General features: G+C 34.2%; 3 protein-coding genes across 4 annotated transcripts in view; 2 read left to right on the forward strand and 1 right to left on the reverse strand.

The window, feature by feature from the left end:
• LOC107622392 (DNA (cytosine-5)-methyltransferase CMT2) overlaps positions 1-5,372 on the forward strand; it is a gene marked incomplete in the record, with an annotated part of 11,722 nt that extends 6,350 nt beyond the window's left edge. For both annotated transcript variants that reach the window (XM_016324266.2, XM_016324265.2), the window contains 11 exon segments: positions 374-440; positions 535-864; positions 1,003-1,071; positions 1,154-1,240; positions 1,309-1,396; positions 2,215-2,330; positions 2,407-2,508; positions 3,587-3,630; positions 4,386-4,455; positions 4,541-4,644; positions 4,800-5,372. In XM_016324266.2, the coding sequence (XP_016179752.1) occupies positions 374-440; positions 535-864; positions 1,003-1,071; positions 1,154-1,240; positions 1,309-1,396; positions 2,215-2,330; positions 2,407-2,508; positions 3,587-3,630; positions 4,386-4,455; positions 4,541-4,644; positions 4,800-4,986 (1,264 nt within the window).
• Positions 6,311-10,041, forward strand: LOC107622393 (uncharacterized GTP-binding protein YjiA). The gene is made up of 9 exons (XM_016324267.2): positions 6,311-6,661; positions 6,804-6,869; positions 7,018-7,198; positions 7,548-7,744; positions 7,879-7,929; positions 8,649-8,740; positions 8,947-9,011; positions 9,331-9,422; positions 9,541-10,041. The coding sequence occupies exons 1-9, from the start codon at positions 6,449-6,451 to the stop codon at positions 9,781-9,783; spliced, it is 1,200 nt and encodes a 399-aa protein (XP_016179753.1). The 5' UTR covers positions 6,311-6,448; the 3' UTR covers positions 9,784-10,041.
• LOC107622394 (isoflavone reductase homolog) overlaps positions 9,894-12,831 on the reverse strand; it is a 6,938-nt gene continuing 4,000 nt past the window's right edge. The window contains exons 2-4 of the mRNA XM_016324269.2: positions 10,694-10,934; positions 10,413-10,616; positions 9,894-10,252 (exon numbers count right to left, since the gene is read on the reverse strand). Coding sequence (XP_016179755.1) covers positions 10,089-10,252; positions 10,413-10,616; positions 10,694-10,934 — 609 coding nt within the window. The 3' untranslated portion in view covers positions 9,894-10,088. The remainder of the gene's footprint in view (positions 10,253-10,412; positions 10,617-10,693; positions 10,935-12,831) is intronic.

A 12,831-nucleotide genomic window follows, 5' to 3' on the forward strand; every position in this document is an offset into this window, starting at 1 on the left:
AAAATTATTTTGTGCTTTTGTCTTTTTTTTATTAATAATAAATTAATAATAACATGCTTCTGATACCACCACCCCCTATGGTGGATAATTATAAAGAGCCTAATAATGCTTCATGCCTTTACATTAGCAATGAAAAATCGTTACTATCTAATCTCTTATCCATGTTGCTTGTTAAGTCTCTAGTAATGTAAGGGATCATAATTTGGTAGTGATTGCTTTCTCATTGTTGTTCAATAGGTGCGTTGGAGGGGTCACAGTGAAAGTGAGGATACATGGGAGCCACTTGAAAACTTAAGGTATATCTCTTGATTTTCTCTGTGATAGGTGATGTTACTATAGTTGGTGCCTTAGTACTCACTTCTTTATATCTTAGTAATTGTAAGGAAAGCATACAGGAATTTGTGAGAAAAGGGATGATCTCCAAAATCTTGCCTCTTCCTGTAAGTTGTGTAGTTGATAATGTAGATTTGATAAAACTCTTAAAGTACTTTTTCGCACTTTTAAATAGAAATCTGTGGCTTGAAATTATTGCAGGGTGAAGTTGATGTTATTTGTGGGGGCCCTCCTTGCCAAGGAGTTAGTGGATATAATCGCTTTAGAAATGTTGCTTCACCATTGGATGATGAAAGAAATCGTCAGATTGTAGTTTTCATGGACATAGTAAAGTATTTGAAGCCTAAGTATGTTTTAATGGAAAATGTGGTTGACATATTGAAATTTGACAACGGTTCACTTGGAAGATACGCATTGAGTCGTTTGGTACATATGAATTACCAAGCAAGATTGGGAATGGTTGCTGCTGGATGTTATGGTCTTCCACAATTCCGGTTGCGTGTTTTCTTGTGGGGTACTCATCCCAGTGAGGTCGGTTTAAGAATCTGGAATTTTGTTTGGAAAGATGGGATTGTTGCCAAAACATTAATCTTCCGTCTCTTTATCTTCAAATTCTTGGAAAGATGAACTTCTGTTTTATTTTGTTGATGATCTGTTATCCTTGAACAGGTTCTACCTCAATTTCCATTGCCGTCACATGATGTCATTGTTAGCTATTGGCCTCCAACAGAGTTTGAGGTACTAATCCTCACACTTCATCGAAAATAGTTCTTTCAGACATCATGTATATTCTTCACTAGCTTTTGACTTTTATTTACAGCGCAATACTGTTGCTTATGATGAAGGCCAACCTCGTGAACTTGAGAAAGCTATTGTTCTTCAAGATGCAATCTCTGATCTTCCTGCTGTACTGTTCTTCACTTGCTTTTGCTTTTCTATGTTAGCATGGTTTTAACCTAATTCAATGTTATATAGGTGACAAACCACGAAACTTGTGAAGAAATGCCATACAGAAATCCTCCAGAAACAGAATTTCAGAGATATATAAGGTCAACTAAATATGGTAATAATGTTACCCCTTCTGTACACTCTGACTAATCATAAAGTGACTTAAAAATTTCACTTGCCTCTTCATTTCATTCTGTGTTGTTGATTTATGCTGAACTCCCTTCTGTGCACTCAGTCAATTTTTGAAATTAGTTTTCAAAAAAATTCCTGAATGAAATAACCTAGATATTTTGTAGGATATTTAAACTGCATGTAATATGTTGGATTGTAGAAAAATCTAGTTGAACTCTGGGGTTTCTAGATCTTATATGGATCCTGGGTTTTTCAGTCGTGAAACCCAATTGTGTGTAGTTGGGTGGCCTGGCTATTTTATTTTATTAAATGGTAAGTGTCAAAGGCGAAAGCAAAGAGGTTTTTTTTAGTCTTAATTTCTAAGTTAAATGTATATGGTAAAAACGTTTTGAATGAACGATTGGTTGAACTCAAGTAGTTACACTAGAATTTATTATATATACTATAGACATATCGATTACAATTCTAACTGGTTGAATAAAAACGATAAAACCTAAACCTAGTCCTGGTTAAATAAAACAACTTAAATTTAAAATAATAACAAACTTGTATATTCTGCAACATATGGTATTTGATAGTTTATTCTTATTCATTTGTGAAAGAGTAATGTTAAGTAACCAACTTTTTCTGAATTCAGTTCATCTTAAATGTTAGGGCTCCTGTGCTTTGTTTATAATCACTTCATTTTTTTCGCTGTCTGCCGTTTTTCTTCGTTTTATCATTATATTTGTGTTTCTGGCCTGTAAAGCTCTGCAGCAAAAATAGCTCATCTATATTGTTCTCATTATGCATTTTGAGTAGAGATGACTGGGTCAACATTGAATGGAACAACAGAGGAAGGTTTACTACATGATCACCGACCCTATATTTTGGGGGAAGATGACTACCTACGTGTTTGTCAAATTCCAAAACGGAAGGTTGTAATCTTGATTAAGTCAATGTATTATGCTTTTGATGGATTCCTTGTCAACCCTTAATTTGATGCTACTTTAGGGAGCAAATTTCCGTGATCTTCCGGGTTTAGTTGTAATTGACAATGTGGTTAGGCGGCATCCAACTGAGAGTCCAACACTACTACCATCTGGAAAGCCCTTGGTAAAGTCTTTTTGTTGCCTTCACGCAGAAAGTGGTCTACATTCTTTTTCAGCTATTTCTATTTGCATTGAAATTATAAACATTTCAAATTTGTTTTTCACTACGGGTTAAAAATAAAATGATAACAAACTATTGATGCTTAAGTTAATCTGTTTTTATACTGGTTAAGAAATAGCTTTCAAGTTCCAAATCATATTTTAGATTAGGATATTAGGTGGGTTTCTAATTATCAAATGGTTCGTCTACAAGGAAATTACATGAGTGTATATGTTCCTGCCTATAGGATATAGGCTAATTTTTAGGCAAGCTTCATTCTGCTTGACCTGGATCCCCGGGGGAACATATATAGACGTAGCAGGCCTGATTGGCCATTATGTGGTCCACAACATGACTCTCAAGCTGGTTACACCGCCACATTAAAGTTAAGCATTTTACTCTGAGAAGGTCGGGTGAACAACAAGCAGGTCAGAGGGAACAAACCCAGATGCTTGATCTGGCCCACAAACTCCTCAGACTCAGGCATAATGACAAAACCTTATGTCACTCCAAGTCATACAACGGCCTGGTCTGTCCCAGAACCATATTTAGTTTCGTAGATCAGTGCAATATATAACCATGAAGCTTAGTACAAGTGGTAGTTAATTAGTTGTTTAAGCGTTACATTCCGGGGTTGATTCTTAGGGATGGCATGGAATGTATAGTCACATTATTTATTTAGCTATAATTTTAAATGTTATTAAGGTATAAACTAACTTTTTTGTTTAAATGTTTTAAATGTGTTGGTTCTTCGCAGCTTGTTATGCTTGAATTGTTATTCTCCTAGTTATGCTTTTCTATGGAAGTTTAAAAGAAGTGGATGGAAATATTTGCAGCATATATCACAAATTCTCGCATATAATATCACATGTGAATAAAAAATTAGCTTAGTAATTAGATGCTTTTGATATCTCCAAGTAGAAGTTGCTGGGTTTAAAATAGGCCAATCTGTGTTCCATTTTTCATATTTTATGTTCTTGATTCATGCCTATAGTGAGACAGGGTTAAAAACTATTCTTCACTGTATCCTTCTTGGTTTCAGGTTCCAGATTATGCCTTTACTTTCGAACAAGGGAGATCTAAGAGGTATATATTCAGTTCAGTTCTCTGTAGTATATGTTTTTATTTTCTTACTTCACATTTTCATGAATGTTTACAGCCGGTTTGGATGGATAAGGAAAACAGCTTAAATTATCCAAAAAAATAACAAAATTGTTTTTCAAAAAGTAGATGCATTTGGGTGGCTTCAATCAAAATTGTACTTTGGACAAAAGTGTTATTTGTACACTAAAAGCTGTGTCCATTTAGATACTAATTGTACTGCCTTTGATTAAAGTGTGGACTCTGCTACTCCTCACTCATCCCCTTTTTCCATGCTTGGATTTGAAGGGTAACTAAGTGGGCACCACCTTTTGGTGTGCAAAATATTTTTTTGTAATCTGAATATGATACCTTAAGTTGTCTTGAGGGAAATAATTTTAAGCAACTTTTTGAAACGGATGGTTACAATTAGAAGTTGACTATTTTTAGAATTGATATCATTTAGACGTTGATTATTTTTTGCAGTGTTATAATTTTACTAAATTATCCACAAGTATCAATAAGAACAATCATTCCCTATCCATTGTAGTAATTTTATCATAATGCAACATTTTCCACACAATCTAAACAGATTATTTTAAAATCACATTTCAATCAAACTATCCAAACATTATTCTCACATGAATTAATTTTCACACAATCGAATATATAAAGAGCAAATGTACAAATTAGTAACTATTGAAATAAGTTTAATTTTTAACTTCTTCCAAAAACATTTTAATTTGTATGTATATATGCAGGCCATTTGGACGGTTGTGGTGGGATGAGACAGTTCCTACGGCACTGACCTTCCCAAGTTGCCATAATACGGTCTTATCTTTGTCTTAGTTTTTATATTCTTATGTGTGTGTGTATGTGTATAAATTGATTTCTTATTTATTTTAAACTCTTGCAGAAAATACTACATCCAGAGCAGGACCGAGTCCTAAGTATACGAGAATTTGCTAGGCTGCAGGGTTTTCCTGATTATTATAGATTTTGCGGGACTGTTAAACAGAGGTTTGAAACTATTATTTTGATCAATATTATTACGGATTCATTTTTTCATAATTGGTTACTGGGTTTATACTTTGTAGGGAGCATATACATTGTGATAGCAGACACATACTAAGCATTATTATCATGATATGATACGAGATTACTATTATATGTAGGTACCGGCAAATTGGGAATGCGGTTGCTGTTCCTGTTGGAAGGGCTTTAGGATATGCTCTTGGAATGGCATATATGAAGAAGCTCAGTGGAAATGAGGCACTTATGACCCTTCCTCCCAAGTTCTCTCTCTCCAATTATCTTCAGTTATCATCAAAGGATCTACTCGGCAAAACTGACGCTGACTAGCATTCATCCTTCTGTAGTTCTGTTACTATTCTTCTTCTTCATTGATCGGTTTCCCGTAATTGAGCGGCATGCTGCCATTGCCATTGATATTTAAAACTCCTTGCTCAGCAATCTTTGTTTGTCTGATGTATCGGCAAATTCACTTGAGTTGGCTACGTAGTAGATTCTCATTAATTTTGCATAGCTGATGAGCTATTTGTTAAGTAACTTTATTCAGGATGTAACCTGAGGTCATTAATAGTAACTTTTTCTTTTGTAGTAGTAAAATAAATCTAATCTCATGTAAGTAGACACGCGATAATAGATTTGTGAGACAAATCACGAGTGTTATGTATTTTATCTACTCCCTTTTCATTGGTAACCCGTAACCAGCACTTTTTATTTTATTCTTTTAATATATTATTTTCTTCCCAGAGCATGCTCTTCGGGTGCTTGGTATATGTGTGAAGTGGAGTAGACATATTTCTCATGTTGTGTACTGAGTTTGATTTTCTAAAGAGCAGGGGATTTCCATATCCATGTCAAACTCACATTTTCAGTCCAAGAAATTTTCTAATCTGCATGAGGGGCTAAGAGTAACATAAAGAAGCTGGTGTATGGAGACATTGTTAGGCATTGCCTATTTCCATTCCACATTATGAAGAATGATGATTGTTATCCCAAATATATTCCAACAATGATGATCGAATACAACACTGTTCTTGATTAGTCAGGCAAGATAATGCTAGAATTGAATTATACTCTCTGATGTGCCTCATCCTTGAATAAAACTACTATGTTCTTGAGTGACTTCGGATCAAAAGCACCTAATTTCACTGCCTTGTTGTCAACTTATTTATCGACGAAGTATAATTCCTATTTTTTTTTTACAACATTAAAATATTTAAAAAATACTATTTATACACCAAATATTCTTGATACCCGTATAAAAAATACAGTTGTTACTAATGAATTGTGTATTTAAATTTTTTTAATTAACAAAACAAAGAAAATACGTGTTTAGTGATTAAGAAAATACTGGTATCAAAACAATGCTAATTATAAAGGGTGAAGACGTAACGGGATTGAAATATTTTTATATACATTAAAAGAAGAAATTGCGTAGTTACTAATATTTTTACTGGACACGAACTAATGATGTTAACAATATTGAGTCTATTTGAACTTTTTTCAGTCGATTAAGCAATTTTCTTAAGATTTCACTAACTGAGATTGATTTGTGAGTACATAGTAGTATAGGGATCCATTAACCCCCTTTTTGAAAAAGTTAGAAACATTGACAGAATAATTTAACCTGAAAAATAAAAAATAAATAAGAAAGTGCATAGGGCATGCCATAACAGAAGAAAAGAGAATGCGGTACTGCGGTTGCTGTACTTGTAGTGATAAATAAGACTAAAACCCTTGGTAAGTGTTAGGGGTTAAAGAAGGTGAGCGAGGGCGAGGAAAGGCAGTTACATACATGAGCATGATGAGGGCGAAGAGTGTATTAACATCATCTGCTAACACCCTTTTTCAGCTTCTCCGTTCTAATTCTAATTCCCATCTGGCGACACTGATGAGTAGGAGGAGGACTGGACTGACCTCCTTTTCTTCGTCTTCGTCTCCTTCTGCGCTCTCTCCTGACCATCGCGTTCCTGCTACTGTCATTACTGGTTTTCTTGGCTCCGGAAAGGTAACCCTCTTCCTTTTTCCCCCTCTTCGTACAATATAATACCGTAATAAACAATTTCTTCACTTTGAGACAGCACCTGCTTTGTGCATGAATAATTTCTTCTTAAATTATATATAACTTGTGGAATGTCGAATGCTTGCAGACTACTCTTCTCAATCATATTCTCACATCTCAACATGGCAAGCGCATTGCCGTCATTGAAAATGAGGTATCCACCTCCCACATATTTATCGTTTTCTAATCAAGTAATTGCTTGGATATTTATAATTTATCACTATGAGCTTTACAGAAGCTGCCCTTGTATGTATCATCGATTATGCTGTTAATTTGTGAAAACCATCTTCTTGAAAATGCAGTTTGGTGAGGTGGATATTGACGGATCCTTGGTTGCTAGTCATTCTTCCTCAAGCGAAGACATTATCATGGTTAACAATGGCTGCCTCTGCTGCACCGTGCGAGGAGATCTGGTTAAAATGCTCTTGGAGTTGGTCACCAAAAAGCGACACAATTTTGATCATATCGTAATTGAAACCACAGGTATGTAAATTGTTCATGATTTTTGAACGACTTATGCAGCACTCGGGATTGAGGCATTAGAGGCTCGCTATTTACTTACAAGGTGAAAGCTAAATTCACCATGCGTTAAGTTACTAGAAAGATAATTCTAGAAAGACCAAATTTTCTTTGTTCGTGACTTCTAGGATATAGTTGGAAAAAATAAGCAAAAGAAAATCAGTAAATGAGATTCTGCAAAATGGAGAACGTTTGGAGAAGCACAATGAGTCTTCTATAGTCCACATCTTTTCCCAGTTTCTTTTAACTGCATCTATTAGGTGTATGAAAAGGTTGAATGGAGCATATTGTTTCAAGTTTAAACCCTTCTCAGGTCTTGCAAAGCCAGCTCCAGTTATTGAAACATTCTGCATGGATGAACTGGTTTCTCAGCATGTGAAATTGGATGGATGTGTGACTTTGGTTGATTGCAAGCATGCTATGCGACACTTAAATGAAGTGAAACCAAGATTTGTGGTTAATGAGGCAGTAGAGCAAGTTGCATATGCCGATCATATTATTTTGAACAAGGTTATTGTCTTAAGATTCTGCGATCCTATTTATCTGCATTCATCTACTTTTTCTTTTGTTTAGTATGACATAGTTGTGGCTCTATTTCTGGATTGAGAATTGAGATTATTTATAAAATTTAATTGCTTTTGCAGATAGATTTGGTTACTGAAACCGAGTTAGAGATACTGACCAAGAAAATAAAGGTATGTTTTTGTTACGTATGGATCCTCTAGATATTTTATTTCTTAATTGAACTAGGATGGTAATTGAAATCTAGGGAGAAAGAGAATGATGTGGTCAAACATCAATCTTAGTCCACGAAATGAACATGTACGTCAGTTTTACTACAATTTCCTATTAAGGCATACCATGCTGATGATGACCCTGTGTTCTGTTATTTTAAATAAAATTTCTTTTTCTGAATGGATATGGATTCATAGTTGATTGGATTTGTCAACATTGATGTATTACCATAAATATTTAAGAGAAGAGAGAGAAAATATAATACAAAAAGATAGAGAGATAAGTGAGTCGTCATGAAATGATATGGAATAAGGATTTTTACTCCATGGAGGAGGATAGAATGTCTCATTTATCATACTGTTTGCACCTGTCCTTTTGGTTTGTTGAATATGGGTAGAACAGAGCTGTAGTTCTGTGTTGACTTTTGAATCTTGATCTAAGGCGAAAACAAATTAACATTTGGTGCTAGATGATTGAGATTTCATGCCGTTATCATGATACGATGAATGCTTTAATGATAAAGGGATTCCATTTAATTTCTATGATTAGATCAGACTGTTGTCCAATAATTTTGTTGTCATTTATAAGCTTCTGTAGATTTTTTTTACAGAAGTTCTTGGGTCAATGAGAAAAGTAATACTCGTGGAAATATATATCTCTTTTTGTGAATTGTTGCCAGCACATCAATGGGATGGCACAAATTAAGCAAGCTACATTTGGAGTTGTGGATGTGGACTTTGTTCTAGGAGTTGGAGGATATGATCTTGAGAGGTAATAAGTATCATGTTAATTTGTATCTTTGAAATATTGGTACTTAAATCTACCTTTTATGATCCTGTTTTAGTACTTAATACATTTCTTGTTCCCCTTTTTCCTACAAAATAATGTGGCTATTGGTATGGTTATAATGAATATCTATAGATGCATATTAGCTGCAACCTTATCTGTTTTTCAATCAAAATGCCTTGATATTTCAGAATTGATTCTGAGGTGCATGGAGAATGTTCCTCTTCCGCATGCCATCAAAATGATTCTGGACATGGTACTCTTTCTAAACCCTTTATTATCATTTTTAAAAGAGGTTATCAGAGTCTGCTGCAATACAAGGTCAATTATTTTCTAATGGAAAACAGAGGCATTACTTTTTTTTTATGTTGTAGACAGATGTTGCAATTGCATTATTCCATAACGTTATATTCTTAAAATATTTACATTTCTTTTTTGTCTGAAAAACTCTACCATTTTGAAGTAATAACAATGCCTCTCTGACTTAATTGATGAAAGTATTTCCAAAGTCCCCCCTCCCCCCTCATTACTCTTGTGGTTCTGCATTGTTTCGTGATTCTAAAATTTATCCACAGATCACAAAGGGCATCATCATGATGATCATGTGCATGATTCTTCTGTCTCTAGCGTTAGTATTGTTGCTGAGGGAACTCTTGATCTTGATGAGGTGAGTCAATAAATTGTTTTAAACTCTTCATGAACCGTGTGTTTGTTCTCAAAAGTCACTGAATTGCTTTGTGTAGATTTGACGGTTAATGCTTCAAGTTTATGCTTTGTTGACGTAGGTGGATGATTGGCTAGAGAGATTGATTGAAGAAAAAGGAGAGGACCTTTACAGAATGAAGGGTGTGTTATCAGTGGATGGTTCTGATCAGCGATATGTGTTTCAGGGGGTGCATTCCATGTTGGATGGCTGCCCGGGACAAACATGGGAACCAAATGAGAAGAGGCTTAACAAGCTTGTATTCATCGGAAGAAACTTGGATGAAACTGCCCTCAGAAAAGCCTTCAAAGGTTGTCTACTATAGTCTAGTCTATTTTGTGTGTATGTTTTGTGTGTATGTTGTGATTTACGAGTTTTGATAGACAAATATATATTGTATCTTATATTTGAATATTTAGGTAAAAGCAAAAGTTAGATAAGTAGTATTCTTTCCATAAAATAAACCATAAGATGCTTTAGTTCCATCTCTATTGGTAACCACTACTTATGTCTCATTATTCAATTGAGACAAATGAAAATCACCTACAATACAACAGGCGGTCCTCATTGGACTTTTTGCATACTATTGCTCGTGGAATAAGAATACCATGTTTGAGGCCTTAATTATTATTATAGGTATAATTTTAGGTATTCATTCATGCGTGTGTATGTCACCTCTGGATAAAGCTCTGAGCCTTCTACTCCCTCATCTCCTATTTCAAAGTTTGTCAAACACCCTTCATAGAATATGTGGTAGTAATGGCCCACTCCCACTTGGCTTGCATAATCCAAACCTGCAATTTTAGCCAATCAACTATGGTGAGCTAGGTTATTTCTTGAAAGAGTTGTGTTATACTATTATAGCCTATAGGTACCAACTCTTGTCAAGATCAAAGAGTCATGCACCTTCCTCTAGTATCAAAAGGTATTAAGAGATTTTTTAATATATTTGACCTTCCATAGAAGAAAGAAGTTCTTGCTTGGATAAGAAAGACTTGTTTAGTTTCCTTTGTATGAGTTTCTCCCACATGTCAATGAGCTCTCTCTGGGTGAGAATGTTTTCTGGCGACCTTAGGTACACCGTCTTATTCAATGTTCGAGGATCATCAATTGTCTTTATTGTGTATGTCGCAATATCATCTTCATCCATATAAACAACTGCAAACATACATAGAACCAAGTATTAAATAGATGAGTATTTGTGGTTATTCTTTTCTGTCGTGGTTAGTGATTACCTTTAACATTGCCATCTCCATAGATAAGGACCTTGTCTTTTGGAGGTAAAAGAGTTCCCATCTGAGAGAGATTACCAGCAAAATATCCCGCAAAACAGTTGGCAGAGATGTAAGTAAAAGGGATGTTGGCATCCTCTATTGCTTTTCTCACTGTCATTTTTTCGTCAAAAGAGACTCTTCCTGGTTCCATTGCATTTTTCATACGTGCTGGGTCCGTGCCGAATTCCGAAGGCAGAAAACGCTACAGGAAAATTTATAAAACAATACAAGTTAAATTTTATTCGAAATATATTATTATCAACGTGGAAAATTCCTTAGAGGAAAAGTCGATGAATTAGACTTTTATTGCTTCTACAAAAATCCGGGCTTTTGTGCCCTCGATATGCAGCTTCAAAATACATTTTCCCTTAGCCATCTCTTTGGACTTGTTTGGTTTAACTTCTAAAAAATATCTTTTTTCGAGTTATTTCTTTTTAAAAGATCTTATAGAAAAGTAAAAGTAATTTTATGTTTGAATATCTCATATAAAAAGATCTTTTTATTTATCAATTATGTTTGGGTATAACAATATAAAAGTACTTTTTTGTTTATTTATTACATAAAAAATATTTTTTTTAAAGAAAAAAAATCTTTTAAAAAAAGATGTAAATTACAACTTTTTAAAAAAGATATATTTTTTTTTCTAGTACTTTTACTTTTTTTTACTAGAAATTTGCCAAACACGCTAAAAAATAAAAAAAGATCTTTTTTCAAGATAATGACGCTCAAACAAGCACTTTAAATAATAGACTAATTCGTAGCTTGTTTTACACGAGGTAATTTATATGGTAAATGCTACCATGCCCTCTCTAAAATAAAGGGTAAATTATCCTCTATGATTTATATAGTGCCTATAATTATAATTAAGTTGAATGTTAATTATAATAATTAGGTATATATTCTCTACTTTTTTTTTCTCTTGTGATTATTTAAATTTAGTTTAGCACCACCAGTCTATGGTGGTAGTGGTGGTGGTGGCTGTCACCGCTAGAAAAATTTTTTTGCGGTGAACTTGCAAACCCAGCAACAAAGTGCAAGTACGTATTCAGCTCGTTACACGTGGCAACATTTGTGCTACCGAGGTACGGAGAATTTCTGCTACATAGGCGTAACTCCTTCCCAACCTCAGCGTACACCCACTGTGCCTCCTCCACCCTCTTCTGTATGGTGATAACATTTTCGGAGTTTACTATCCGCAAAACTTTTGTCCCATGAAAGTGAGTAAATTCTTGTGCATAATTGTCATTTCATCTTGCAAATCCTATTGATCTCCACCTCATCGACAACAATGTCTTTAATCTCATGAGGATTCGAATCTACAATCCCTTAAAACTTGTATTTGACATCATCAACAGCAATGTCTTTAACTGTGTTTATGACTTGAGGATCTAAAGAATCTTTCTAAATATCTTTATAACTTCTATCATCACGGACCATAAGCTCTCCTCTACTTTTAAGTGCATCAATTGCATTCGTAAAGATCTCTTCCACGTCATAAAACTCATCTGATGAATCACTTTTACACAGAATTCACCAATTTATATATTCAAACAAAATAAAACTCAAAATTATGCATTTGCAACATTTACAAAATGATTATACCTTTTATTGTGCATAAACAGTTGTAAGTTTCCAGAGTTTTTATATTCCCTTTTTTATGTGCGTAAACAGTAATATTCTCTAGCAATTTATGTTGTCTTTTTTTTTTTTATTTGTAAACAGCGACACCCTAAAGTAGTTTTGATCTACTGAAATATACACGTAAACTATTATACTCTATTGCGATTTATGCAGCCTACATAGATTACATTTAGGACTGAGAGTGAGAAAACCAGAAGGTGGGTAGAAGACTAGTAACCATGCAACATAGAATAGAATCTTTCTCTATAAACAGGAGAGTCAGAATTTCAAAAAGACTTGATTATTTTCAAAACCTCATATTAGAGTAAAACCCTGCAAATTTCCGATCACAAGAAATGCAAGTGCATGTAAACGTTTAAAGTCAATTTATTTTGTTATTTTTTTTTAAGTATTTTTTTTTTTCATTTGTTTACTTTTAATTGTCTTGTTTTTTCAGTTTTTTTCTTTGCTTAATATTC

This window comes from Arachis ipaensis, chromosome B10 (assembly GCF_000816755.2).
Source record: "Arachis ipaensis cultivar K30076 chromosome B10, Araip1.1, whole genome shotgun sequence".
NCBI classification, from domain to species: domain Eukaryota; kingdom Viridiplantae; phylum Streptophyta; class Magnoliopsida; order Fabales; family Fabaceae; genus Arachis; species Arachis ipaensis.

Excerpts from the sequence above, each read along its gene's own strand:
- LOC107622393 (XM_016324267.2), top strand. The coding sequence starts at position 6,449 with ATGAGCATGATGAGGGCGAAGAGTGTATTAACATCATCTGCTAACACC. Across the intron at positions 7,745-7,878 it reads ATCATATTATTTTGAACAAG|ATAGATTTGGTTACTGAAAC; the intron begins GTTATTGTCTTA and ends TTGCTTTTGCAG. Across the intron at positions 9,423-9,540 it reads GAACTCTTGATCTTGATGAG|GTGGATGATTGGCTAGAGAG; the intron begins GTGAGTCAATAA and ends TTGTTGACGTAG.